The sequence below is a fragment of the Canis lupus genome, chromosome 15, assembly GCF_048164855.1.
Source record: "Canis lupus baileyi chromosome 15, mCanLup2.hap1, whole genome shotgun sequence".
NCBI lineage: Eukaryota > Metazoa > Chordata > Mammalia > Carnivora > Canidae > Canis > Canis lupus.
Window position 1 is genome coordinate 37,113,636 of NC_132852.1, and position 26,134 is coordinate 37,139,769.

Sequence of the window (26,134 nt, forward strand, 5' to 3'; positions counted from 1 at the left end):
CAAGGATGTTAGCCACCATCACATGCATTTGGAGGAGACTCAAAGGCAAGCAGACAAGCAGAAAAGCTTTGTAATAGAATAAAGGGGAGGCCTCAAGGGTGCCCTGACTGGAGGCTGTTCATGTGCAAAAATGATAGGTAGGCAAACAAGAAGTACACATCCTATGTGATTGATTAGGGGTACATATTTGGCTTTCTCTAACTGGTTTCAAATTGGAAGCACAGACAAAAATTAGGAAAGCTATCAGGTATTAAGAAAATCCAAACCAGTTGGGGCCTATTATTTCAGGGATTACAGTTTGGCTTCCTGGATCATTACTAGAGACAGTGGTCTCACCTCTTATAAGCTTAACTTAGATAGGCTTAAAAAAAAAAAAAAAAAACTTAGATAGGCTTCCCAGACTGCTTACTATACATTTATGGGTTGGTTTCCAAGGTTAGTTGTTATAGGGGTGGGTCAAAATTCTATTTATTTTTTTTTTAAGTTTTTTTAGTTAAAGTATGGCTGAAACCCAATGTTATATTAATTTCAGGTGTATCAAAGTGTTTTCTCTCTTGTTCTCTCACTCTCTCTGGCTGGTCTTTTTTTTTTTTTTTTTTTTTTTTAATAATCAGTCTTCCAACGCTTAGGTATGAGTCCAAGTTGGCCAAATAATTACAAACATCAACTTTCACAGCCCTACTGAGGAACTGGGGTGGCTTCCATGCTGTACCCTGTATGTCAAAATGCCTAAGGCAAATTATGTATTCACCTTTGAAATGTACCATACACCCTAATAAAAGCATCAATAATTTCCTTCAAAAAGTAAGTTCATTATGGAGGTGCCTGGGTCACTCACTCAGATAAACATCCAACTCTTGATTTGGGCTCAGGTCATGAGATTGATCCCTGCATCAGGCTCCACACTCAGCATAGCCTGCTTGAGAGTCTCTCCCTCCCTCTCTAAATAAATAAGTAAAATCTTTAAAAAAAAATTTTTAAGTAAGTTCATTATGTTTCTTTTCCTGCTTACTGATTTACTCTTATACTATGATTATAGAAATCTATAGAAAACAATTTAATAAACACATCATTGGTAGATCCAAATTTTCAAGGATACACAGATTCCATGATAAACCAGAAGAAAAAGTTCTCAAAGGAGTCTGCAAATACTGCTTGCTCTTCAATGATCATATATTAATTCTTAGTCAGAAAAGAGACTGGCATTCTCTATAGCAGCAGAAAGAGAAAGGGATCACAAGCATAAGAGAGGGCGGAGGGTATAAATTATACACCTGCAGCCTCCTCAGAACTCAAAGGACAAGAGATCTCTGTTTAATCTGTGGCGTTTATCACAGAGGACCTCTGCAATGGATGGATATGAACACCCACTCAATAGGAAAAGTAACCCCTGCTGGGAGGAAGGATTATTTATTTCGTTAGTCCCTACCTTGGCCTGGCTGAAGTAAACCCTTTGCTCTGTCTTTACAGCCTCAAAGCAACTTCCTAATTGTCATTTTCTTCCCAAGTAAATATTCCCTCAGGGAGAGGGGCACTGATTAAAAACAGAGTATTTTTATTTGCAAGATGTGCAGTCTTTATTATAAACAAACAAATTTGCATTCAGTTTTATACACCAACAGAAAACTAAAATATGTAAACAGCAAAGTATCTGATATTTCTCACAGGGTTTCTCCTTAGGCCACCTTTCCTACTCTTTTTCTTCTGATGACTCCTGCCTCCCTTCAGCCAGCTGCCCTCTGTCCCCTCTGTATATTCCTTCTCTGCTCCACCCCAGCACAGAATCATCGCAAAGTCCTCCAACACCATACTGGCAAGTTTGGGCAGGAAAAAGGAAAAACACTTGCTTACATGTAATATTTTCTGTAGTATTTAATAAGAACTATCTCTACTCCCTTAGCTTTCCTGCCAAGGTGGACATGACTTTACTCTCTAGCCCTACAAAATTCTTAGCCAACTGAACAAATCATCTAAGGATATCAGATGGTGCCAGATACTCACATTTTCTGACCGGAGCCTCTTGGCAGGACACCCACCATCCCTGGGATGAAGCATGTAATACAGTCGGACTTTGCTTGCATGTTTTCGACTCTGGGAAGGAAAAGCAGAAGCAGACACTATGAAAGAGAAGGCATTTTAAATCCTTGGAAACATAGCCAGTGACTGCAAACGCAAAGTAGTACTTTCATTAAAAACACTTTCCACGTCTCCTGAAAATTACGTGAGTTGAAGATTCAGATAGGTTAAGTGACTTGCCCAAATTATAAAAAGCCAACATAATTTCAGAATTAGAAAAGATAGTTTAAAAAGAAAGGCAAAAGCACTCCAGGACTTAAAGCCTGGAGTGAATAATATATTTAATTGTCCTCAAAATAAGAACAGATCAGCAGACAGAATCATACAAGGATAGGCTGTGATGGAAGGCTAGGTCCCCAGCCTTGTCTCACACTCCTGCTGTCCTGCCCTAAGGAAGTGGGGACAAAGCCCTCCGGGAGTCAGCACACATTGCATCTCCAACAGAAGTCTCTCTGTCTGGTTCTCCATGTTGGAGCCTCAGTAAGACGCTATCAAAAGAGATTTTCCTGACTCGGATGTCATGAGCAAACAAAAGATATCATATGCAAGTCTGAGGACTGATAAGAGCCCAAACTGCATGTCAACAGGCAGAGCAGATGAAGGATTGAAGCCCCGCCTCCTGCAGGATTAGTAGGACTATGGGTTTCGGCCCCTATGGACGGATCTATGTGCAGCATGAAGAACTCAATCGTATTTTAGTTCTATCCTTCCTCTACTCCTTTGCTCAACTGAGAGTCCACCTGAACTTCCCTCACCTTTAAAGAATACTGCAGTTCTAACTTCTCAGGTGCCGCCTGAGGCAGAATGGCCAAGTGAAGGGTACTAACAGCAGCGCAAGTTCAGAACCCAAGTGCAGCTCCGTGACTCTCTGTTGTGTGATATTGAGCAAGTCAGCCTAATTTGTTTATGGCTAAAATGAGTCTCATTTTCTCTGTGTACAAAATGAACATAATATTATTAGGGTTGCTGTGAGATTTAAATGAAGCAGTGCATATGAAAAATTGCAATCTATGTAATGCTTAACATATCTCACCAGTGAGGGCACCAATCCTGAATTCAGAATCTACAAGTGGTGTGATATCAATTCTCCTTGAACCCATCACTACTTAATTCTGATTCCCTAACTCCTTCCTTTGCTCAGGGCTTATTTCCTTCTTTTCCAGGCCTTAGTTCCACTTTGCCTTTACTTACACGTGGGGTCCAGCCAATCTCCTGCATGATGGTTTGCCTTCATGGATTAGCCACAAAGGCAAAGTGATTTTCAGAGGACACACAGCAAATTGCAACTTGTTCACAGGATATGATATAAATCCCTCCGTCAGGCTTTCCTCTTTATCACTTTTTTCATTCCTTTATTGTGCTTCTAAAAAACATGCTTCTACACAGTCTTTGAATACTTTTAAGGCCTTTAAATGGGTTTAAAGGTGCTAATGGAACATGAAAGATATTACAGATGTGTAAAAGTATTGATGTGTGATTTTGAAATATATTTGTAGCCATTTCTAGGTTGCATTGTAAGGTGTGATCAAAGGTTACCTGGAGTCTTGTTTGCCTGGGAGATTGGTAGGACAGCAAAATTGAGACCTATGAGAACCTGTGCCAGATGATTTCAATAGCACTATTCAGCTTCTGCATGTTTTTGAGAATGATGCAGTCAGTGCAGACTAGTGCAGGTTTTTTTGCAGAGAAAAATGCTGATTATTAAAATCTGTATACATTTTTTAGTTTTGTTGGTTTTTTGGAAGCAAGGGATAGTGGAAAAGTGAAGAATACTGCTACAGTTAAAAAAAAAAAAAAAAAAAAAGAACATTTAAAAACCTGCAGGTTGCTGAATATGGCCACAGGGGCTGGGCTGGAGAAAAGCACAATGGATAGGCAATTAGTGAAAAGACAAAGCGATACCAGTGAGAGCTCCAATGTGGCTGAAGGGGGCTTTCAGTGCTGCATTTGTTACCATAGAAGAAAGAATCACAGTACATAATATCATCAGTCTACTAGAAGCCCTGGATTCCCAGAGAAAAAAATCATGGCAAAATAGGAAATCTCATAATGTGGCCTGTTTTGTGGATGGAGTTCTTCCCTTCACTAAGATTCTTTTCAGCAAAGGCAGAGTTCACTAGGTTATTTAATTGCAGTTTGACAAAACTATTAAAAACCCGTATGTTAAGTTCTGCTGTGAGGCCATTAGTGACAAGAGATTTTAAAATCTGAGCCTTATTAGAGATTTTGTTCATTAAAGGCCTGTTGTTCTCTGCCAATTCACCCAGCCTCCAGTTTTGATGGAAGAACTGACCACCCTCCAGGTACTGCTTTTGCCCTTAAGTATGGTGAAGAAAAACAGCTTTGGAAAATCCCACCTCATTCTGGAATGATGGTGGAGGGATTCTAGTTAATCATGTAACTGCTTCCCCCATTGCCTCTGCCCTCCTGCTGTTTTTCCCCTGGATGCCAGGGACTGGACTCAAAGCCTTCCCTGCCCACAAGCCAATCCTGACTTAGAATAGGAAGTAAAAACCCTAAAGACAGTCTACTTCTCAGTGAGAGGAGTGTGGAATCACACCTGTTCAGGTAGACTGATCCAAACCCAACACCACTTCCAAAAGATGTTGGTTGATGAAGAGAAAGGTTGGTAGCAAAATGCTTCCAGGTACCCTACAACTCGCCTGCCTTAGCCTTGGAGCCTTCAACATTGGGGCGTGCGGAGGCTGAGAAAATTAAGGCCATTCTACTTTAAGTTCAGAGTTAGCACAAGTACAGCCATCCCAGGCCCCTGTGAATAAGAACTGAACTTTACCTTACTTCAGTTACAGGAAGAAAACAGTTTACAGCTTGACGTCCTAGAAAGCCCCATATTAGAATAAAAACAGAGCCCAAGCCAGTGGCAGGAAGCCCCTATTAGAATAAGAACAGAGCTCAATGCCCTTGAAGGCCCCGTATCAAAATGTAAACAGAACTTGAGGAATTGCTCCAGCCCTTCTGGAGGTCCCCTAGACCAGCCCTTAAAACTAAGCTGAAACCCACCACGGGTCCAAGTCCGTGCTCCGCGAGTCGGGTACACTTGGACCCAAGCTCGAGCTTGTAAATAAACCCTCCTGTGTTTGCATCGGTGTCGGCTCCTCGGTGGTTTCTCGGATTCCCAATCTTGGGCACAGCAGGGTGCAGCTCTGCTAGTGAGTCCTCTCCTTGCTTCCTGGCATCCTCCCCCCCTTCCTCAAGGCTGGACACACTGAGTTACAAGAAGCGTCTTCCTCCAAAGGTCTCCTCTCCACCCCTGACCTACCAGAAATTGCTTGAAATTTGGCATGGTAACCTCACTGCTTCCAATTTATTCTAAAAACAAACAAACAAACAAACAAAAACCTTCCCACAAAAAGTTAAACTTAAATTTGAGCAAAGATGTTCACTGCACATTCCCTAACCAGGAATAGCAAATCAGGGAAGCAGTTATATGTCTGACAAGAGGCTGGTTAAAGCAGCTACTGGATGTCCTTGTGTTCAGTTAGAAATTGAAAAAATACATAAAATACGTAAAATACATAATTAATGCTGAATGAAAAATGCTGAGCCAAAAATTGCTTATATACTGTGATCAAAATTATATAAATATTTGTAAGGATATCAATAAGAAGTAGAAAGGAAAAATAAAAACAAGCATGACTTATTAGGGTAGAAAAAGTATGGATGATTTTCGTTCTTTATTTCTACAACAAATTTTCCCTTAAAGTAATAACTTCACAATGCTCAAGCTACTGTCATTCCTCAATAAGTATACTTTCTACTTATAATGATTATAATTAGTAAAAAAGCACACTGATCTGAAATGCTTTTATACTCATATATTCATATACTGGTATAATTGACTACATCTCCATCTACCCTTGTTAATGCCTTATCCACATTCAAAATGTATCATTATTTTCACTGCAATACTTGGTGATTTGATGAGCCTACTGAACCCAAGAGCAATACACATTACTTTAACTTTTAAAACTTTATCTTGGGAGCAGCCCTGGTGGCTCAGCGGTTTAGCGCTGCCTTCAGCCCAGGGCGTGGTCCTGGAGACCCAGGATCGAGTCCCATCGGGCTCCCTGCATGGAGCCTGCTTCTCCCTCTACCTGTGTCTCTGCCTCTGTGTGTGTGTGTCTTTCATGAATAAATAAATAAAATCTTTAAAACTTTATCTTGGTACATACAAAAGCCATGGTAAATATAGGTCCTCTTCACGATGTGATCATTCCACTTCCTGTGTATAAATGGAGACTATAGGCACAGTGGGAAAATGCCATTCAGACAACCAAACTGGAAGGAAAGCCATTTCTGAAATGCATTTATGTCATCCAAATAAATATGAACAACAAAAACAAATCCTTATGATTTTTTCAAAGATTTATGAATACCTAAAATACACACTGCTTTTAAGAGTTTAAAAAGATTAATTGCCAAATTAAAGGAAATGTAAGGAGAAAAAAGTACTTGGCATGTTAAATGTATATATTACAGAGTTTCAGGGGGAAAAAAAGGACTATTTCTTTAAGGGAAGAGCCATGAAAAAGAAATTACAGTCTCTCGCTTGCACCAAAAGTCAGTCCCTGGCCCTCGCATTAATATTTGCATTTTAAGCAAAAGTCATTACTTTCATTCAAACCACATCAACTTTAAGCTTCCCAGATAGGCCAGAAATTACCAACTCTTCCATTTTAATTAAAGCCTTTGCCCCTGATGCTGGGCATTGTGCAGGGGGCAGACCCATCTGCAGATTAGTTTCTTTGACTGAAACAATCTCCTGGCACTCAAAGAAATAGTCTAAAGTGGAAATTCAGGCCAGCCTTCCCTTTGAGGGGATAAAGAACAAGACAAACCTCTATTTCAGAAGTATTGTGTGAAAGAAGGGGGTGGACCACATTGAAATAGAATGGCTTTGTGCTTCACCTAAATAGCCATCTTCCATTATCACATACTCTTAAAAAATTCACAACTCAAATTTGCTTCCAAAAAGGCTACTGATTTCTGGTCTCACAAAATGAAAAGATAACAAAGTAACTTAATATTTGCATAATGCTCCAAACAGCCTTCAAAGTCCTTTGACATTTACCATCTCATTTTATCCTCAAATCACAGTTGTGAGGCTGGCAGGAGAGGTGTTATTTCAAATAAACTTTAAGATCCATTCCTGATTTCCTAGTTAAGTCTTCACCATTTTATTTCATCTTAGGTATCTAATTATACCTCTTCCAGAAACCAGCTAAAATAAGCCAAAGAGTATAAGAGAAAGGGAAAACCTGAAATACTGATAATTACAGAAAAGTGATTCTCACATGCCACCAATTTTGAACTGTTTATACTCATTCTAGGGTGAAGAAGAGCTGATTAAGGGAAAGACAACAAATAACCAAAGTCTAACTCCTCAGCTACCTGAGAATGACTGGTGAATGTGAGACACGGGCTCCATCCCTCAGGAAGGAGAAGGCATTCTGGTACAGTCTCACATAGCACTTCCAGGTTAAGAGCTCCAGGGCTGAGCCCTAAAAAAGCCAGAGCACAACTTCACTAGGAAGTCAAGGTTAAGTATAGATAAGACAAAGAGAAAACCCCAAGTGTTGGAGATACCCTATGATGACTGGGACTCTTTTCCAGAGTGAGGCATCTTTCCATATTATCACAGGAAAGAGACTCGATACAGAAACCCCCCATATCTAGAGTCGGAGATGGGTCAACTAAAGATCTCAAAAGAGAAACATCCCCTATAAGGAAGAAATAAATCTCCTCTGCTGGAACTGCCCAAGGACCCACGTTCCAGACCTCCAGAAATGGTCCTACAAATGGATCAGATCAGAAAACCTGCAAGCTTTCAGCGGTAACATGAAAGGATCAAAAGCCAATCCTCACACACTAGGGACAAATAGGAGGCCTTTCATAACCTCTATTCTGCCAAGGATTGGTAGCACCTAGGAAAAATTTCTGTAATAGAAAAGAAGACTTTGGATAACTCTCAAGGAAAAGACATAAAGCAATTATTTGCAAAATATTTCCTACAATAAATAGAAGTATATTTTAAATGGCACATGCTTCATTCATTTAATTCAAGAAAATACAGACTGAGGGTGAAAGCTAAAAGATGAGATAAGACAGCTGATTGAAATAAGGATGTACTGCCTGAGTTAATAAAAAAGGACATAAAAAATATCATGGTTTAATTTTGAATGTCTTTCACATCAGTACAAAAGCAGAACCAGTACTGCAGATCAGTGTAGAAGTCAACATAGAGACACTCCTAGAAAGGAGAGGGATCGGATAAAGAAGTGGAAAAAAAAAATGATACTGGAGATTTTACATATGAAAGATCGGAACAAATGGGCAAATAGAATAAAAAACTCCCAAAATAGATCCAATAACTTGGAACCAAAAGAAAACTAGAAACTTATGTCTAACTTTGTCATTGGGAAGTTTTCTAAACAGCAAAGCAAAAGAAGGCCTGATAGATATAGCTTTTAAAAATAGATGTTTTTAATTGAAATACATATAAGAAGTAAACCATAAAATAGGAAAAATATTTGTAAGATGTAAAATAAAATGGTTTAATACCTAAGATACAGTATTCTAACAAATTTATTTAAAAATATTAAGATAGGAAAAAGATATAAATAGGAATTTCAGAAAAGCAAATAGCTAAAATATATAACAAGTTCATCCAAATTCTACCTTTTAATTTTTAAATAAAAAATATTTTTTCACCATTAAAGAACAAATATTTTCAAAATAAATATACCTATATTGGTGAAGATACAGGAAAATGAAGATTCTTGTACACAGTTACTAGGCATATAAATTGATATAAGCTTCCAGTATAGAAATTTTGCAATATATATTCAAAACAGAAAAACTTTTTTTTTTTTTCAGAAAAACTGTTCAATCCAATAATTCTACTTCTATGAATTGATTTTAAGGAAGCAAAAACATGTATTGCCATTTGCTTATAATAGTGAAATTGAGAAAATAAATTAGATATCCTAAGTGAGAAGAATAAACATTATATCTATATGATAGATTACCAAACTGCCATCATCAAATACATTAATAATATCAATGACATTTTAAAAATCTATCAAATAATATCAAGAAAAAGTCACTTTCAAACAAGAATATAAATGATGCCATTTTTATACTATATATATATATATATAGTATATGTACACATAGAAAAATTCCAGGGAGAAATATACCAAAGGGTTAACATTGCTTATCATGGATCACAGTCGATTTCAATTTTTCTTATGTAGTTTTTAAAATTTCTGTCACCCTACAACACTATTACAATACCATCGACTATATTTCCTACACTATACCTTTTACCTGCATGACTTATTCATACCATACTTAGAAGCCTGTACATCTCACTCCCCTTCCCCCATTTTGCCCAACACACTGTCCCCTTCCACTCTGGCAACCACCAGTTTCATCTATTTATGGGTCTGCTTTTTTGTTTTGTTTTTTATAATGCACATATCAATGAAACCATAAGGTATTTGGTTTTTTCTCGGACTTATTTCATTTATTATGATATCCTCTAGCTCCATCCTTGTTGTTGGAAATGGCAGGATGTCATTATTCTGTGACTGAGTAACATTCTGTTACACACACACACACATACACACAGATCCCAAATCTTCCTTTTTATTTTTTTAAGATTGATTTATTGATTTATTGATTTATGAGAGACACAGAAATGGAGAGAGAGAGAGAGGCAGAGACACAGGCAGAGGGAGAAGTAGGCTCCATGCAGGGAGCCCGATGTAGGACTCAATCCCGGGTCTTCAGGATCACACCCTGGGCAGAAGGCAGCGCTAAATGGCTGAGCCACCTGGGCTGCCATCTTCCTTTTTAATTCATGTATAATTAACATACAAAGGTATATTAGTTTCAGGTATACAATATAATGATTTTAATAATTGTATACATTTCTTAGTGCTCACCAGGATAGGTGTACTCCTAATTCCCCTTATCTATTTATCTATTATGTAGTATCTATCATCTGTCTATCTATCTATCTATCTATACACACACACACACACACACATATGTCACATCTTCTTTATCCATTTATCTATTGATGGACACTTGGGTTTCTTCCCTACCCTGACTACCATAAAAAGTACTGCAATAAACAGGGGTGCATGTAATTTTTCAAATTAGTGTTTTCACTTTCATCAGGCAAATACATAGTAGTGGAATTACTGCAGCATACCGTAATTCTATTTTTAACTTTTGAGGAAGCTCCACACTATTTTCCACAATGGCTACAGCAATTTGAATTCCTACCAAGAGTGCACAAAGGTTCCCTTTTTTCCACATCCTCGCCAACATTTATTATTTCTTGTCTTTTTTATTCCAGTCATTCTGACAGGCATAAAGTGATACCTCATTGTGGTTTTAATTTGCATTTCCCTGATGATTAGTATTGTTGAGCATCTTTTCATGTGTCTGCCATCTGTATGTGTCTTCTTTGGGAAAATGTCTATTCATGGCTTCTGCCCAGTTTTTAATTGGAATACTTGTGGGTGGAGGGGTTTGGTGTTGACTTGTAGAACTTCTACAAATTTTGGATATTAACTGCTTATTGGATATATCATTTGCAAATATTTTCTCCCATTCAGGAGGTTGTCTTTCATTTTGTTGATTTTTTTGTATGTTTTTTTTTTTTTTTTAATTTTCCAAACTCTTTGAGAGACCTCATCATTCCAGTAATTAGAGAGGGGGAAAAACACAATTTTAAAGATTCATTTCAGTACTCATGATTTACCATTCTAATAGTCCTACTTTAAAATGATTATTAATAAGTCTCCAAAAGACCAAGAGACTTGCTCAAGATCCTACAACTAATAAATTCTCAGAGAATAGAGATTGTATCTATTTTGTTCATTATTGTTTCTCATCCTCTATCACACATAGTCAGTGCTCAAAAAAGGTTTTTCAGTTGAGTGATTGAAGGCCTGAATAAAAGAATGAGGCAATTCTAGAACGCGAGCCTAAGACCTTTGATTAATGAAAACAACAGTTTGAAGGTGGCATGTGAATAGTTGTTACACATTCCCTTCCATTCTAAAACGAAATCAAACCCGTCAATCATCTGTTTCCATCTCTGTACCCCACTACTGCAGTGCAGGTCAGAGAGAAGCACTGAACCTGCAGACCAGAGAGAGTTCTAAGAAACCATTTTGTCCACTGTGCCCATTGGAGGAAAAACTCTCAGCAGGTGAACTGATGAAGATTGTGAATGAAGCATAAACTCTGAAGAAACTGAGGAATTGATGCAATTGGCACAAAAGTCAAGATTCGAAGTAAGTCATATTGCCAAGGACATTACCATGGCACATACAGATCCAGCTTACTGAGGTAGCAGAGGTTTGGGAGAGGACAGAATCAATTCTTCCACTGTTTCCAAGAATTCCCCACTCACCAGATGCTGGTTTGAAAAAGTCTTACTTATCTTATGGTCAAATATGTAACCTGTTGTGGGCAAGGGTAATATATCTCTTAGTTTTTACTTATACGATCTCAGGCATTTGTGCTACATAGACTGAACTGTGTCCTTCCCCAAATTCATATTGAAGCCCTAATCCCCAACATTATTGTATATTGACAGGGACCTTACAGAGTTAAATAAGTTTCAATGGGTTAAAGGTGAGGTCCTAATTCAATAGGACTGGTGTCCTTTTAAGATGAGGAAGAGATACCGGAAACCTCTTCTTTCCATATGCACAAATTAAAGGCCATGTGAGGACACAGCAAGGAGGCAGCCCTTCTGCAAGCCAAGATGAGACACTACCAAAAACCAACCCTGCTGGCACTTCACTCTTGAACTTCCAGTGTCCAGAATGGTGAGAAAATAAATATCTATTGTTTAAGCCACCATTCCATGGTATTTTGTTATAGCAGCCAGAGCTGACTAATACATGTGTCATCCATGGGGATCCCTGGGTGGCTCAGCAGTTTAGCACCTGCCTTTGGCCCAGGGCATGATCCCAAAGTCCTAGGATCAAGTACCACATCAGGGTCCCTACATGGAGCCTGCTTCTCCCTCTGCCTGTGTCTCTGCCTCTCTCTCTCTCTCATGAATAAATAAATAAAATCTTAAAAAAAAAAAAAAAGACATGTGCCATCCTCTCAACTAGTTACTCTCTTGGAGTCTTTCTTCTTAATACAGTAATCAGTCCATTTTTCAAAAGCAAAGTTTCTAGTCATTTCATTTTTTCTGAAGTATTTTTTGAAGAGCATTTGAAATAAGAATGCTTATCTTAAACAAGCATTAGGAAAAATTAATTTCTGTTGGAAAAAATGTATATAGTGGGATGTGCAATATTCATGGCTGTGTAAAAACATGTTTGCATTAAATCTGTACTTCTGTCTGCCTACACAAGTGACTATATCAATGCATTACAATTTTAAATCAAAGTCTTGCAACTCAGAATATTAAATTACCACCAAAGTGAAGAGGAACCATTTTTCTGTAGTGTGAGGATAGAGCTAAATATGTCTCCATGATGTCTGCACATTTTAAGCAGAATAATATGAAAAATAAAACACCAGAAGATAAATAATATGACTTACCTCATCTAGACCTTTCTTTTGCTGTTTGGGGAAAAAAAAGATATTTCCCCCAGAAGCCCTTTGTAAAGAAGTTGAAGTTAGAGATGAGGGGAAAAAAAATAAAGCCAGTGTGATCAGTAATTAAAGCCAAGGAGGACTGGGTGATTTGAAGCAACAAAGCTATAAAATCCTTCTGAAATGTGAAAGCTTAAGCATCACAAGCCAATCTTGAGCTATCATTTCCCAAGGTGCCTTGGTTTCTCATATAAAATTCATGTCTAGAATAAGAAAAATTTTAGCACACTATAAGCACATCACTGTGCAAAGTCCTCCAAGATTAACCCTCCACTACCATGAACAGACACTAGTGCAGTCTCCACCTATTTGTCTAGAGTGAGGCTTAGTTTGGGGAGAAACCAAGGTAAGAGAGTCCCTGCCCTCATGAAATGGATGACTAGCTGAGCAAAGCAGGATAGTCACCCAGATGGCCATAATAAGAACAGCAGCAGGAAGGCTCACATCTGGCCTCTTTACACTGTCTAACATTTTCATCTTAGATTCTCTTTTTTTTCCTATTATTTTATTCTCCTTGGCATGTACCATATAATTTTTTAAAAGATTTTTATTTATTCATGAGAGACACAGGGAGACGCAGAGGCATAGGCAGAAGCAGGCTCTTCATGGGGAACCTGATGCAGGAATCGATCCCAGGACCCCGGGATCACACCCTGAGCCAAAGGTAGGCACTCAGCCCCTGAGCCACCCAGGCGTGCCTGTACCATATAACTATTTTCAAGTAGAATTCTGTTTGTATGACTGAATCCTCAATTTCTTGTTATTATTATAGTTCTGATCCATCAATGCACCTTTAAAAGTTCTGCACAGAACAGTTCCTCTATAAATGCTGTTAACAATTTACACAGCCAGGTGAGAAGCTTTTTTGTTCTGTAGTTGGTTTTTGTTTTATATTCCCACTTGCTTATTTTTGCTTTTGTTACCTTTCCTTTGATGTCAAATCAAAAAAAAAAAAAAAAAGTCATGGCCAAAACCAGTGTCAAGGGGCTTATTCTCTATGCTTTTCTCTAGAATTTCTATGGTTTCAGGTCTTGTGTTTAAGTCTTTACTCCATTTTGAGTTGAGTCCCTATCATAGGGACACAGCTTCATTTCCTTGCATGCGGCTGTCCGGTTTTCCCAACATCATTTGTTGAAGAAATTATCCTTTCTCCATGGTATATTGTTGCCTCTTTTGTTGTAAATTAAGTAATCATTATAATTGTGGGTTTATTTCCATGCTCTCTATTCTGTTCTATTGATCTATGGGTCTATTTTTATGCCTATATCATGCTGTTTTGATTACTACAGTTTTGTACTATAGTTGGAAATTAGGAAGTGTGATGTCTCCTGCTTTATTCTTCTTTTCCAAGATTGTTTCAGCTATTCAGGGTCTTTGGTGGGTCCATACAAATTTTAGGATTGTTTGATCTTTTTCTGTGAAAAATGTTGCTGGAATTTTGATAGCACTTACATTGAATCTATAGATTACTTTGTGCAGCATGAACATTTTATCAATTTAATTTTTCCAATCCATGAGCACAGAACATCTTTCCAATTTTTGAGGTATCTTCTTTGATTTCTTTCATCAGTGTTTTGTAATTTTCAGTATACAGATCTGTCACCACCTTGGTTGAATTTATCCCTACATATTTTTTTCTTTTTAATGCAATTGTAAATATTTTTTAAATTTCTGCTTTTGATAGTTTGTTATTAGTGTATAGAAATGCGACAGATTTCTGAATTCAGAATCCCGGGATCACGCCCAGAGTCAAAGGCAGATGTTCAACCACTGAGCCACCCAGGCATCCCACATATGGGCTTTATTATGTTGAGGTACATTTCTCTATACCCAGTTTGTTGAGAGCTTTTATCATAAATGAATGTTGAAGTCTATCTAATGCTTTTCCTATATTTATTGAGATTATCATATAATTTTTATCATTGATTCTGTTTATTGTGTTGTATCATATTGACTGATTTTTAGAGGTTGAACCATCCTTACATCCTTGGAATAAACTTTACTTGATCATGGCATGTTATCCCTTAAATGTACTGTTAGGTTTGGTTTGTTAATATTTTGTTAAGGATATTTTCATCTATGTTCTTGAAGACTATTAGGCTGTAATTTTCTTGTTGTGTCCTTTTGTGGTTTCAGTATTAAGGAAATTCTGGCCTCAGTCCTTAAGGATGAGTTTGGAATTGTTTCATCCTGTTTTATTTTTTGGAAGAGGTTGAGAAGAATTATTAATTCTTCTCTAGATGTTTGGTAGAATTCACTAATGTAGCCATCTGGTCCTGAGCTTTTCTTTGATGGGAGGTTTTTGATTACTGATTTAATCTCCTTATTCACAATAGCCAACATATGGAAACACCCTAAATATCCATCAATGAATGAATGGATAAAGTAGTTGTGGGGTGTATATACCATGGAATATTATTCAGACATGAGAATAAAGGAAATTCTGCAACTTGTGACACACTAATAGCCCTTGAGGGCATTATGCTAAGTGAGATAAACCAAAGAAAAAGAAATACTGCATGGTGTCACTTATATATGGAATCTAAAATAAATACATAAATAAAAAGTCAAACCCCTACAAATAGAGAGTAAAAGAATGGTTGCCACGGCCTGGATGTGGTGAGGTGTGGGTAGGTAGGGAAAATTGGGAGAAGTTGGTAAAAGGGTATAAACTTTAGACTATAAGATGAATAAGGTCTGAGAATCTATCTAATCTAAAACATTGTGACTATAATTTATAACAATGCATGGGATAATTGAAACTTGATAAATGAGTAGAACTTAAATGTTTTCATATATATTATATGTATATATTATATTTATATGTATATTTATATATTATGTTTGTATATTACATTTAGACATAATGCATTATAAATTATATATGTCCATATATAAAATATGTGAGGTGATAGATTAATTAACTGGATGGGGGAATATCCCTTCACAAGGTGTAAGTATATCAAATTATCATGATGTACACTTTAAATTTATTTACCAATTATGCCTCAACAAAGCTGAAATAAATAAATAAGTGACCAAGGCTATATAACATGAACTCAATTAGGCCTCAGTGTAAACATAGCAAAAAAAAAAAAAAAAAAAAGACAGAAAGAAAGAAAAGAAAGAAAAGAAAGAAAAGAAAAGAAAAGAAAAGAAAAGAAAAGAAAAGAAAAGAAAAGAAAAAGGAAGGAATGAAGGAAGAAAGGAAAGAAGGAAGGAAGAAAACACTTTAAAGGACCAAGAAAACTGCCTGACAATATCTGCCTGACAAAGAGATTCTCTAATTCACAAAAAACTTTTATAACTTAAAGTCAGGTTCCTCTGGTGTACTTGAAATATGACTTCATATATGTCAAAAAAAGTTATCAACAAATTTATTAGGAACATTTCTCAATGTAAAATAATAGTCACAGAATGACATATCCATGTCTCCCCACCCTACTGTTTCTCACCATGTTTGAGCTAGATTTTTGCATGTGACATAGGGCACAGGTGAGAATCCTCACTGCTGCTGAATTAGAAGAATCTGGCTGTGCTGCTAGTGGCTGGTAGCTTTGTTTCACCTAATGATCAGGAAACAGACGTTTGGATTGGGGTTGGGATTTTTTTGTTTTGTTTTTTGTTTGGGGTTTTTTTTTTTCTTTTTTTTCTTTTTTTTTTTTTTTTTTTTGAGAATCCTGAAACAGAGTCAAGTACCCAGAAGCATATTTAATTTTTCCAGCAATAGTTGTTTTGTTTAATACTACTCTGCAGACCCTAAGGGGAAATATGCAAGTGGCTGCCAGCTGCAACTCTGCTATCATCTGCTGCTCCACCACCACCTGATTTTCAATTTGCTTATTCAAACTCGCTGATTTTAGTTTGTTTGCTGGTTCTTTGAACTGATAGCATGATTAAAGAAAAATTGGAAATTTCTGAAATAATCTATCTTCCCTAGGTGGGTGGTTCAGAGAGATACAAGTGTTTGCTAGAAGACCATTTTATTCAATAAATACTCCCCAGATGTTCCCAGAGTCCCTAGGGTCACTCCTTGTCCTCATCTAGAGGAACAAGAGAGAGACAAACAGGGATTTACATTTCCAGATGCAGTGGAATGCAGAGCCCTGCCTCTTGGGACAATAAAGAGGGGAGTGCAGGAATTCCCAGCTCCCACCTTATTGTCTGCCCTTCTGCTTAAGATTAGATTGGAAGTAGTCATTTTCCTTCCAATCTTTCTCAAAGTTTGGTCTTTGGACTACCTGATTCAGAATTGTAGAGTTTTTTTAAAAAAGGTGTCAGATATTATAAAAATTTGCTAGGGTAGGGACCTGATGTTAGGGTTTTCAGCTGCTCCCTAAATATTTAGAAGGCAAATAGATTTTTGAAATCCACATCTTCACTTTCTACATTTCTAATCTTCTCTTCTCTTCCCTTCTATGGCTGGTAAGCCCACGTTGAAAGAAAAATGAAGCAGACTGAGAAACCTATCTTCAGCTGGACTGCACTTCTGTGGGAGACAAACTCAAGAAGAAGCAATCAGTCTCAAGGCCCGTCTTTCAGAACCAGCAGGAGCAGAGTGAGAAGTGCAGGGCTTGAAAGAAAACAGCTTTCGGCAGAGGCACTCCCAGCTCTCAAACTCTATGACTGTGAATTTTCATTTCTCACAATCTCTTTCCTTCTCCTTCCCAATGTCCATTCTCTTCCTAACTGCCTTCAGAACAATCCCCTTAGTCATCCTACTATCCTACTCAAATTCAATACTTCCAAAAAGAAGTCTTCAACTTGTTTCCTGGGTTTAACTCCCTTTTCAAATTCCATCTTTATCTGGTACAGCAGTGCTCTTGCAGGCAGGCACAAAACCAAGTGAAGCAAAGATATTTGAATGTACCAACTAAAAATTTAAAATAAGATTAATAAATATGTTAAGGAATTGAGAAGATATTATCAATATGAAACAAAAAGATACAATCATTAAAAAAACAAAGAACAAAAGTGTGAGATCGTAGGATTACCCACCACAACCACGTGAGATGTGAGATACAACAGATGAAAATCCATCAGTGTAATATACCACATTCATGAACACTGAGCTGTGTGAAACTGATGTTTCTGTAAGTGAAAAAATTATCATATATTTGCAGTTCTATATGGATCAACCTTTTTTCCTTTGCTAATCAGAAAAAAAGTCCTGATTTTTTTAATTGAAAATTAATGTCCACAAAGAAACTGCACATAGATGTTTATAGCAGCTTTATTCATATTTTTCAAAAATTAGAAGTAAATTTTTTATCTATTTTATTTATTTTAAGAGAGAGAGAACTCAAGCAGTGGTGGGAAGAGGGACAGAAGCAGGAGTGGGAGAGAATCACAAGCAGCTCCACACCCAGTGCAGAGCCCAACCCTGGGCTTGATCTCACAAGCCTCAGATCATGACCTGAGCTGAAATCAACAGTCAGGAACTCAACCAACTGAGCCACTCAGGCCCCAAAGCAGATTTTGAGATGTCCTTCCATAGGTGAATAGATAAATTGTCATACATCTGACAATGGAATATTATTTAGTTCTAGAAAGAAATGGGCTGTCAAGCCATGTAAAGACATGGAGGAACCTTAAATGTATATTACTAAGTGAAAGAACCCTGTATGAAAAGTCTACATTCTGTATGAGCCCAACTATATGACATTCTGGAGAAGGAAAAACCGTGGAGAAACTAAAAAGATCAGCACTTTCCCGGGGTTAGGGAGCAAAAGGGATGACAGGGTGCAAAGGGTTTTTAGGACACTGAATATATTCTATGATTTTTTTTAAAGATTTTATTTATTTATTCATGAGAGACAGAGACAGAGAGAGAGAGAGGCAGAGACACAGGCAGAGGGAGAAGCAGGCTCCATGCAGGGAGCCCGATGTGAGACTCGATTCCAGGTCTCCAGGATCACACCCTGGGCTGAAGGTGGCACTAAACTGCCAAGCCACCCAGGCTGCCCTATTCTATGATATTATAATGATAAATATCTGTCATTATACATTTGTCCAAAACCATGGAATGTAAAATACCAAAGATGTTACACTAAGGAAAACTATGGACTTTGGGTGGTTATGGTGTGTCAGTATAGGTTTACCAATTGATGCCCAGATGCAACAATATTGTGGGAGGTATTGATAATGAGGGAGGCTATGCTTGTTTGGGGTAGGGTGTATACTGGGAACTCTGTACCTCCCTCTCAATTTTCTGTGAACCTAAAACTGATCTTAAAAAACACAAAGTATTAATTTTCTTAAAATGTAGATGCCAAAACCCTTAGGTAAAATTAATAAACCAAATACAACAATATTTTTTAAAAGGTAATGTGTCACATTCAATCATGGATTATCTAAGAAGTGCAAACATGACACATTTTAAAAAATCAATGTTATTTACCACATGATAGGCTAGAGGAAGAGAAAAACATACCTCAACAATGAAGAAAAAATTATATGATAAAATCCATCACCTATTTATACTTTCTTTAAAAAGCTTATAAACTGGGGAAAGATAAAAATATTCTTTTTTCTCCCATAAGTTATATGAAGAATCTACAACTATTAAATTTGATGAAAAAAATTCTGATTGTATTCCTTTAAAGACTGGTAACAAGAAAAATATGACAACTGCCACTGTGGCTGCTGAACACAGCACTAGAGTTCTTTACTAACACCACTCAGAAAAAGAGAGAGAGAGAGAGAGAGAGAGAGAGAAAGAAAGGAAGAAAGAGAAAGAAAGAAAGAAAGAAAGAAAGAAAGAAAGAAAGAAAGAAAGAAAGAAAGAAAGAAAGAAAGAGAAAAAGAAAGATCTATGAATATGAAGGAAGGAGCTAAAATTCATTGTTTGCAAATACTAATAAAAAATTTATCTAGAAAAACTGAAGGAATCAATAGAGCTCACAGGAGAGCTTAGTCTTTGTGATGGATATGGAGATGCACTACTCAGATCCTCTTCAATGGAGAATCTGTTGCCCCTGCTCCTGGGAGTGCTATCAACCTTTTTGTGGGATCCTTGCAGCTACAGAGAATTGCCTTGCCCAAGGTCAAGTCCTTCCCAATATATGGCCATAAAAGTACATAAATAAGTAAATAACAGGAGACACACCTTGCATAGACCAATTTTGAGAATGCATTATAAATTTTGAATGCTATTTATTAACTTATCTCTCTATACATCGTGTTAAATTAAATTTATTAACTTATCTCTCTATAAATCGTTTTAAATTAAATTTAGCTTGTACAAGGTTGTACAACTAGTAGGTTGTATAGAGCAGGAATTTGAGCCCAGTTTTTCTGATTCCAGAGATTAAGTCTTAACTACAATGTCATACCAACAGGATAATTTCCCCTTAGACAAATTTTTGTCTTTCTGTTTTTTCCTGTTTCTGTATGTTTGTTGTCTTCCCAATTCCTGAGATACACAATACCTCCCACTACGCACTCATATGTAACGACCATTTTAAATATGTTCTAAGACTGTTCCCTCTATGAACTCTTCCCCAGTTGCTCCATCCACTAATTTCATCATATTCTAACCCCTCACGACTCTCATCATCTTTATCATATATTTTAGCCTCTTTATTATTTTCATTCAAGCAATTTATAAAATACTGTCTAGCATAGCTCATGTAGCCTGAAACCACAACTACTGGCAAGGGCAATGTATAAATCTTCTAGATTTTCACAAGGCAGGGTGCACAATAGATGTCCAATGCTTCTTGATTTGAATTGAGTACATAGTGTATTAATTAATCTTGCTGTCTTAAGACTGAAATTAAAGCAAAGGAAACAGAACTGTCAAACTCAGTTCTGCTTGTCTTTCTCAAACAGATACTACTCTATAATCTCTCCCTTACCCTCATCATTCTTAACAATCTAATTTGATTCAGAATCTCTTCTCAAAAGTCAACCCACAGATAAATATGCAAATATAAAGTTAGCCCAAGACTCCTGAGAAGTATTTAACCAGTGTAATCATGGTTACATTCAGGCTGGACATTTTCTCATCCAAGGAATATAATGCCACCTTCATCCTAGCATTATTGGGCACCACATGACTATGTGGCACCATCGTAGCCCCTTCCCTCCCACCATCTGCTCTTAACTAGATTTCAAGTAAAGGCCATCCCACTTCTTTTCACTTGCTGATTTTCTGTTTCATATAAATGTACTAAAAATTTAAAAACTGATGAATAAGGGTACAAAAATTATGACTATTATAAAAAAAAAAAAAAAGGATACATGATTTAGCTGTCTTCAGCTCCCTTAACAGCCCATTGCAGTTGTTTCTGGCTTACATGACAAAACACAGTAGCCAAGGGGAGATTGTGGCTGCTGGTTCCTTTCTTCTTTGCTGAATTAGAAAGCCAGCAGAAATTAGTGCCTTCAACACAACCATCTTTTCTCCTCCTTGCATTCCTTTCTTCTGGACTTCAACAAGGGGGTGATATGTTGATTCTAAGTCATGTTTAAATCTAATTCCTAGTATTTCAAACCTTCTTTCTCTTGGCTGAGAGTGTATTTATGAAATTGTGCTAATATGAGGGAGGAAGTTAACTAATGTTGGTACTCTATTAGCTTTCTAGAATTCTTTTGCTAGATTAAATCAATTCTACAAAAAAAAAAAAAAAAAAAAATCCTGCGGTATTTCAGCTCCAAGAGGAATTAAATGACCACACACTGAGGCAAGTAAATAGTGTGTACCATTACATGAAAATCATTCATTCATTTATTCTCCAAACTCTTGATGCATATTATATTCAGACAAGGGTCAAAAAACAGCATAAGTCTTCTGGCATGTGGATTATTTCTGGTTGAGTTATTGCTAACAAAAGAAAAAAACATCCAGCACGCACCGTCTAGTTATTTTCTTGTGAAATCTCAACATCACCTTCCATGATCATCCATTTATTTATCCTCCTCATTCAGTCCTGTGCCTCCTGACTTTTTGGCCAGAGTTCACTCAGCAACTCTCCTTCAGCCTGGCATTCCTTGATCTTCTTTTGGCTTTAGTATGTCTAATGGCACCACCCTTCCTGGAGGGTGTGGGCCCCAGTGTAGACACACACAAACACAGGTCACACTAACAGAAGAAAGTTGAAGCTGCGTTTACCCAAGGCTATTCCAGGTACAAGAATGTGTAGGTAGAATGTACTTTTGAAATCTGTTACAAAGATTAAAACAGAAAAGAAATGTGAAGTTTGTTTCTGAGTATAAAGATAGGTTAACATTCTCAAACCAGTTTAACAAGAGAATTTTTTTCTGAATTGTTTAAACACTGATGGAGGAACATACATTAACTTTGAAATGATGACTAATTTATGATCCCTCACCTATAAAATGCAAAGGTAAAACATGACCATTTTTAATGTCCCAATCAGTGTTAACACTGTGATTTATGATACAGAGAATTTGAAAATGCTATTGCAAATCTAGGGCACTAAATGCTCATCTTAAAAAGGAAGAAAGGTCTCAAATCAAGGACTTCGACTTCTACTTTAAAAAACTAGAGTAGGATGCAGTGCCTGGGTGGTACAGTCAGTTAAGCTTCTGACTCTTGGTTTCAGCTCAGGTCGTGATCTTGGCATCACGAGATCAAGCCCTGCATTATGCTCCATGCTGGCTGTGGAGTCTATTTGAGATTCTTTCTCCCTCTCCCTCTGCCCTTCCCACTTGTGCATGCTCTTTCTCTCTCTCTCTCTCTCTCTCTCTCAAATAAATACATAAATCTTTTTTTAAAAAAACTAGAAGAGTAAGTTAATCCTAATGCAAGCAGAAGATGGGAAAAGATAACTATCAAAATAAAAATCAAGAAAGAAGAAAACAGAAAAAAATAGAGAAAAATCAGTGTAAGCAAAGGCTATTACTTTGAAATAAACAGTAAAACTGATAAGCTTCTAGTCAGACTGATCAGCCAAAAGAGATAAAAGATACAAGTCAAGATCAAGAATGAGAAAGGTAACATCATTACAGATTCTACAGATACTAAAATAACAAGAAAATACTATGAACAGCATTATACCAATTAATTCTATAATTTAGATAAAAGGAGGAAAATCCCTGAGAAATACAAATTAGCAAAGCTAACTCAAGAAGAAATAATTCAAATAGCCTACCTATTAAAGACATTGAATTTATAGTTAAAAACCTTCCCACAAACATCACACTCAGATAGTTGCAGTGGTAAAACTGTACCAAACATTTAAGGAAAAAATAACACCAATTGTACACAAACTCTTTCAGAATAGTGAAGAAGAGGGAATATTTTTCAACTCATTTTGTGAGAACAGCATTACTCTGACACCAAAACCAAAAAAAAAAAAAAAAATAGAAGGAAAAAAAAACTGGACTAGGATTCCTCATAAACAAAGATGTAAGACTTCTTAACACATTTTTAGCAAATCAAATCCAACAATGTATAAAATGGATAATATACCATGAGCAAGTAATTTACTTCAGGAATGCAAAGTAGGTTTCATATGTGAAAATCAGCTAATGGAATTCACCATACCTTTAAAAAATACATAAATAGGTTAAAAGGAGAGAGAAAAAGAAGAAAACTCATATGAACATCACAATAGATGCAGAAAAGACATCTGAGAAAACCCAACATCGATTCCTGACAAAACTTTTAGCAAACTAGGAATAGAAAGGAATTTCCTCAACTTGATAAAAAGGCATCTATAAAAACCCTAAAGCTACCATTATACTTAATGGTGAAAATTTTCCTCAAGATGGATTAGGCAAGGATGTCACTGCTTCTTACAATATTGTTCTGGAGGTTCTAACCAGTGGAACAAAATGAGAAAAAGAAATAAAATGAATCCGGTTGTAAAGTGAAAGACTAAATACACAAATGGACAGCAGCCAGACTATATGTAAAAATGGATCCCTGACACACAATAGTAGCAACCAGTTCTGAAAGTCAGTACTGTCTGCAGTACCTGGTCCAGAAAGTCAAACTTCTATTTGTAGCAACCAGTACAAGAAACCAAACAGTAATGCCTGTAGCAATAGCCCAAAACTGTCAGAATGTGATTAATAATCAAAGCTTCCCTAATAGTTTTCCCTGTTTCCAGCTTAGGATCAACTGGAAAAAGATAAATATCAGTCCCAAACCAATCACATAGAATAGAAAGCTCACTTCTAGCTAACCCACATATAGGTTCCCATTGCCAAGAGCCTCCAATCAGGACATACCTGAATCCCTGCCTTTTTTTCAGCTATAAAGCTGCCTGCCTTTGAGCCTCTGCCAAATGCAAGTGATGGTGGCTGACTTCCTAATTATAGCTAGCTATGAATAAATAGCCTTTACTTGTTCTCATTTGAGTGGTCTTCATTTATTTCTGCATAATGAAGAAATAAAACTGTTTTTATTCACAAATAACATGATTGTATATGTAGGGAATACAATAGAATCTGTTTTTAAAAAGCTCATGGAACTAATCACTGAGTAATGTTTCAGGAATAAGATTGATATCTAAAAATCAGTTCTATATGTGCTACAATTAAAAAATCAGGAATTGACTTTTTAAATTCACTATTTATAATAGACCAAAATATGAAATATTTGGGATAAATCTGACAAAATATGTACATGATCCCCCATAGGCTAAACATTACAATATACTACTGAAATAAAAGAAGACAAATAAACCAAGAGATGCATTGTGTTCATAGGTTAGAAGACTTAACATTGTTAAGATGTCAGTCCTATAAGTTATCTGTAGATTCATTGTAATTCCAGCCAAAATCCATGCAGTCTTTTTATTTATAAAAGCTATTGAACTAATTATAAAATTCATACAAAATGCAATATACTTAGAATAGTCAAAACAATTTTGACCACAAAGGACAGAGTTAGAGGACTTACACGACCCTATCAAGACTTAAGATAAAGCTACAGTAATCAAGAGAGTTTGGTATTTAATATAAAAAAAAGATCAATATGATAGAAAAGAGTGGTAGAAATAAACTCACACACACGGGCAATTGATTTTTGACAAAGATACAAAAACAATCAATAGAGAAGGAATAGTCATTTCAACAAAAGGTGCTGGAAAAATTGGATATCCATAGGCAAAAAACAAAAACAGGAAGAAAAGAAAAAACCTTGATCCATGCCTAACACCACATTGAAAGCATGAACTCATGAACTCAGATGGATCATAAATCTATGAAACTTAAAACAATAAAAGTTCTGAGGAAAAAAAAGGAGAAAAGTTTGAAACCATGGATTAGACAAAGATATTATACATATGACAAAAAAAGGGAAATCCATAGAATGTAAACAGACTTAATTAATTAATCAAATTTGGACTTAATTGGAATTAAGAAGTACTGCTTTCAAAAGACATAGTTATGAAGCACATTTGACATTCTCCAAATGTCGAATAAGCATGGAGAAGATGTTCAATTGACTTCATTTGCCATTAAGAAAATTCTTAAAGCCACAATGAAACACCACTGCACACCTAATAGAATGCTAAAGTTACAAAGACTGACCAGTCCAGTGTTCACAAGGATTTGGAACAACTGGAACTTTACAATACTGTTGGTGGGAATGCAAAATGGTACAACGACTTGAGAAAACAGTTTGGGAATTTCCTAAAGAGTTAAACAGGCACCCAATGTGTTAGTTTGTCAAGGCTGCCAGAACCAGTATCCCAGACTGGAGGGGGCTTAAACACCATACATTTATTTCCCCACAATTCTGAAGACTAGAACTCCAAGACTAGAATGTTGGCAGCTTTGGTTTCTTCTGACATCTTTCTCCTTCGCTTGCAGAAGGCTGCCTTCCCCTTGTGTCCTCACATGGTCACCCCTCTGTCTATACTGTGTCCTCATCTCCTTTTCTTATAAAGACCGCAGTATTTTAGATTAGGGCCCATTCTGATGATACTGCTTTAACTTAATAACCTCTTTAAAGGCCCTATCTACAAATACATTTTAAGGCATAGGAGACTGACTTCAATCTATAAATTTTAGGAAGACACAATTCAGCCCATAACACCTATGATATGATCAAACCATTCCATTCTTAGGTATTTAACTAACAAGATTGAAGCATATGTCCATACAAAGACTTGTCCATGAAGTTCATAGCAGCTTTATTATTATATATTTATTATTAATTTATTACATATTTATTATTATACCTAGAAACTTGAAACAACCTGAATGTCCATCAGCAGGTAAACAGATAAACTAATATATTCATATAATAGGATGCTATTTAGAAATTTAAAAAAACAAACTTTTGATACTTAATACATATGAATCTAGGTGAAAGAAGCAAGAGGAAAAAGATTATATATTATTTGATTCCACTTATATAAAATTTCAAAAAATGTAAACAAATGCATTATGACAAAGCAGATTAGTTATTTCTCAATGC

The 26,134-nt window shown here is 36.5% G+C and overlaps 1 protein-coding gene across 9 annotated transcripts in view; it reads right to left on the reverse strand.

Moving 5' to 3' along the window:
• Nucleotides 1–26,134, reverse strand: part of ZMAT4 (zinc finger matrin-type 4) — a 339,499-nt gene that overhangs the window by 221,633 nt on the left and 91,732 nt on the right. For all 9 annotated transcript variants that reach the window (XM_072776591.1, XM_072776592.1, XM_072776594.1 and 6 more), the window contains one exon: nucleotides 2,002–2,091. In XM_072776591.1, coding sequence (XP_072632692.1) covers nucleotides 2,002–2,091 — 90 coding nt within the window. The remainder of the gene's footprint in view (nucleotides 1–2,001; nucleotides 2,092–26,134) is intronic.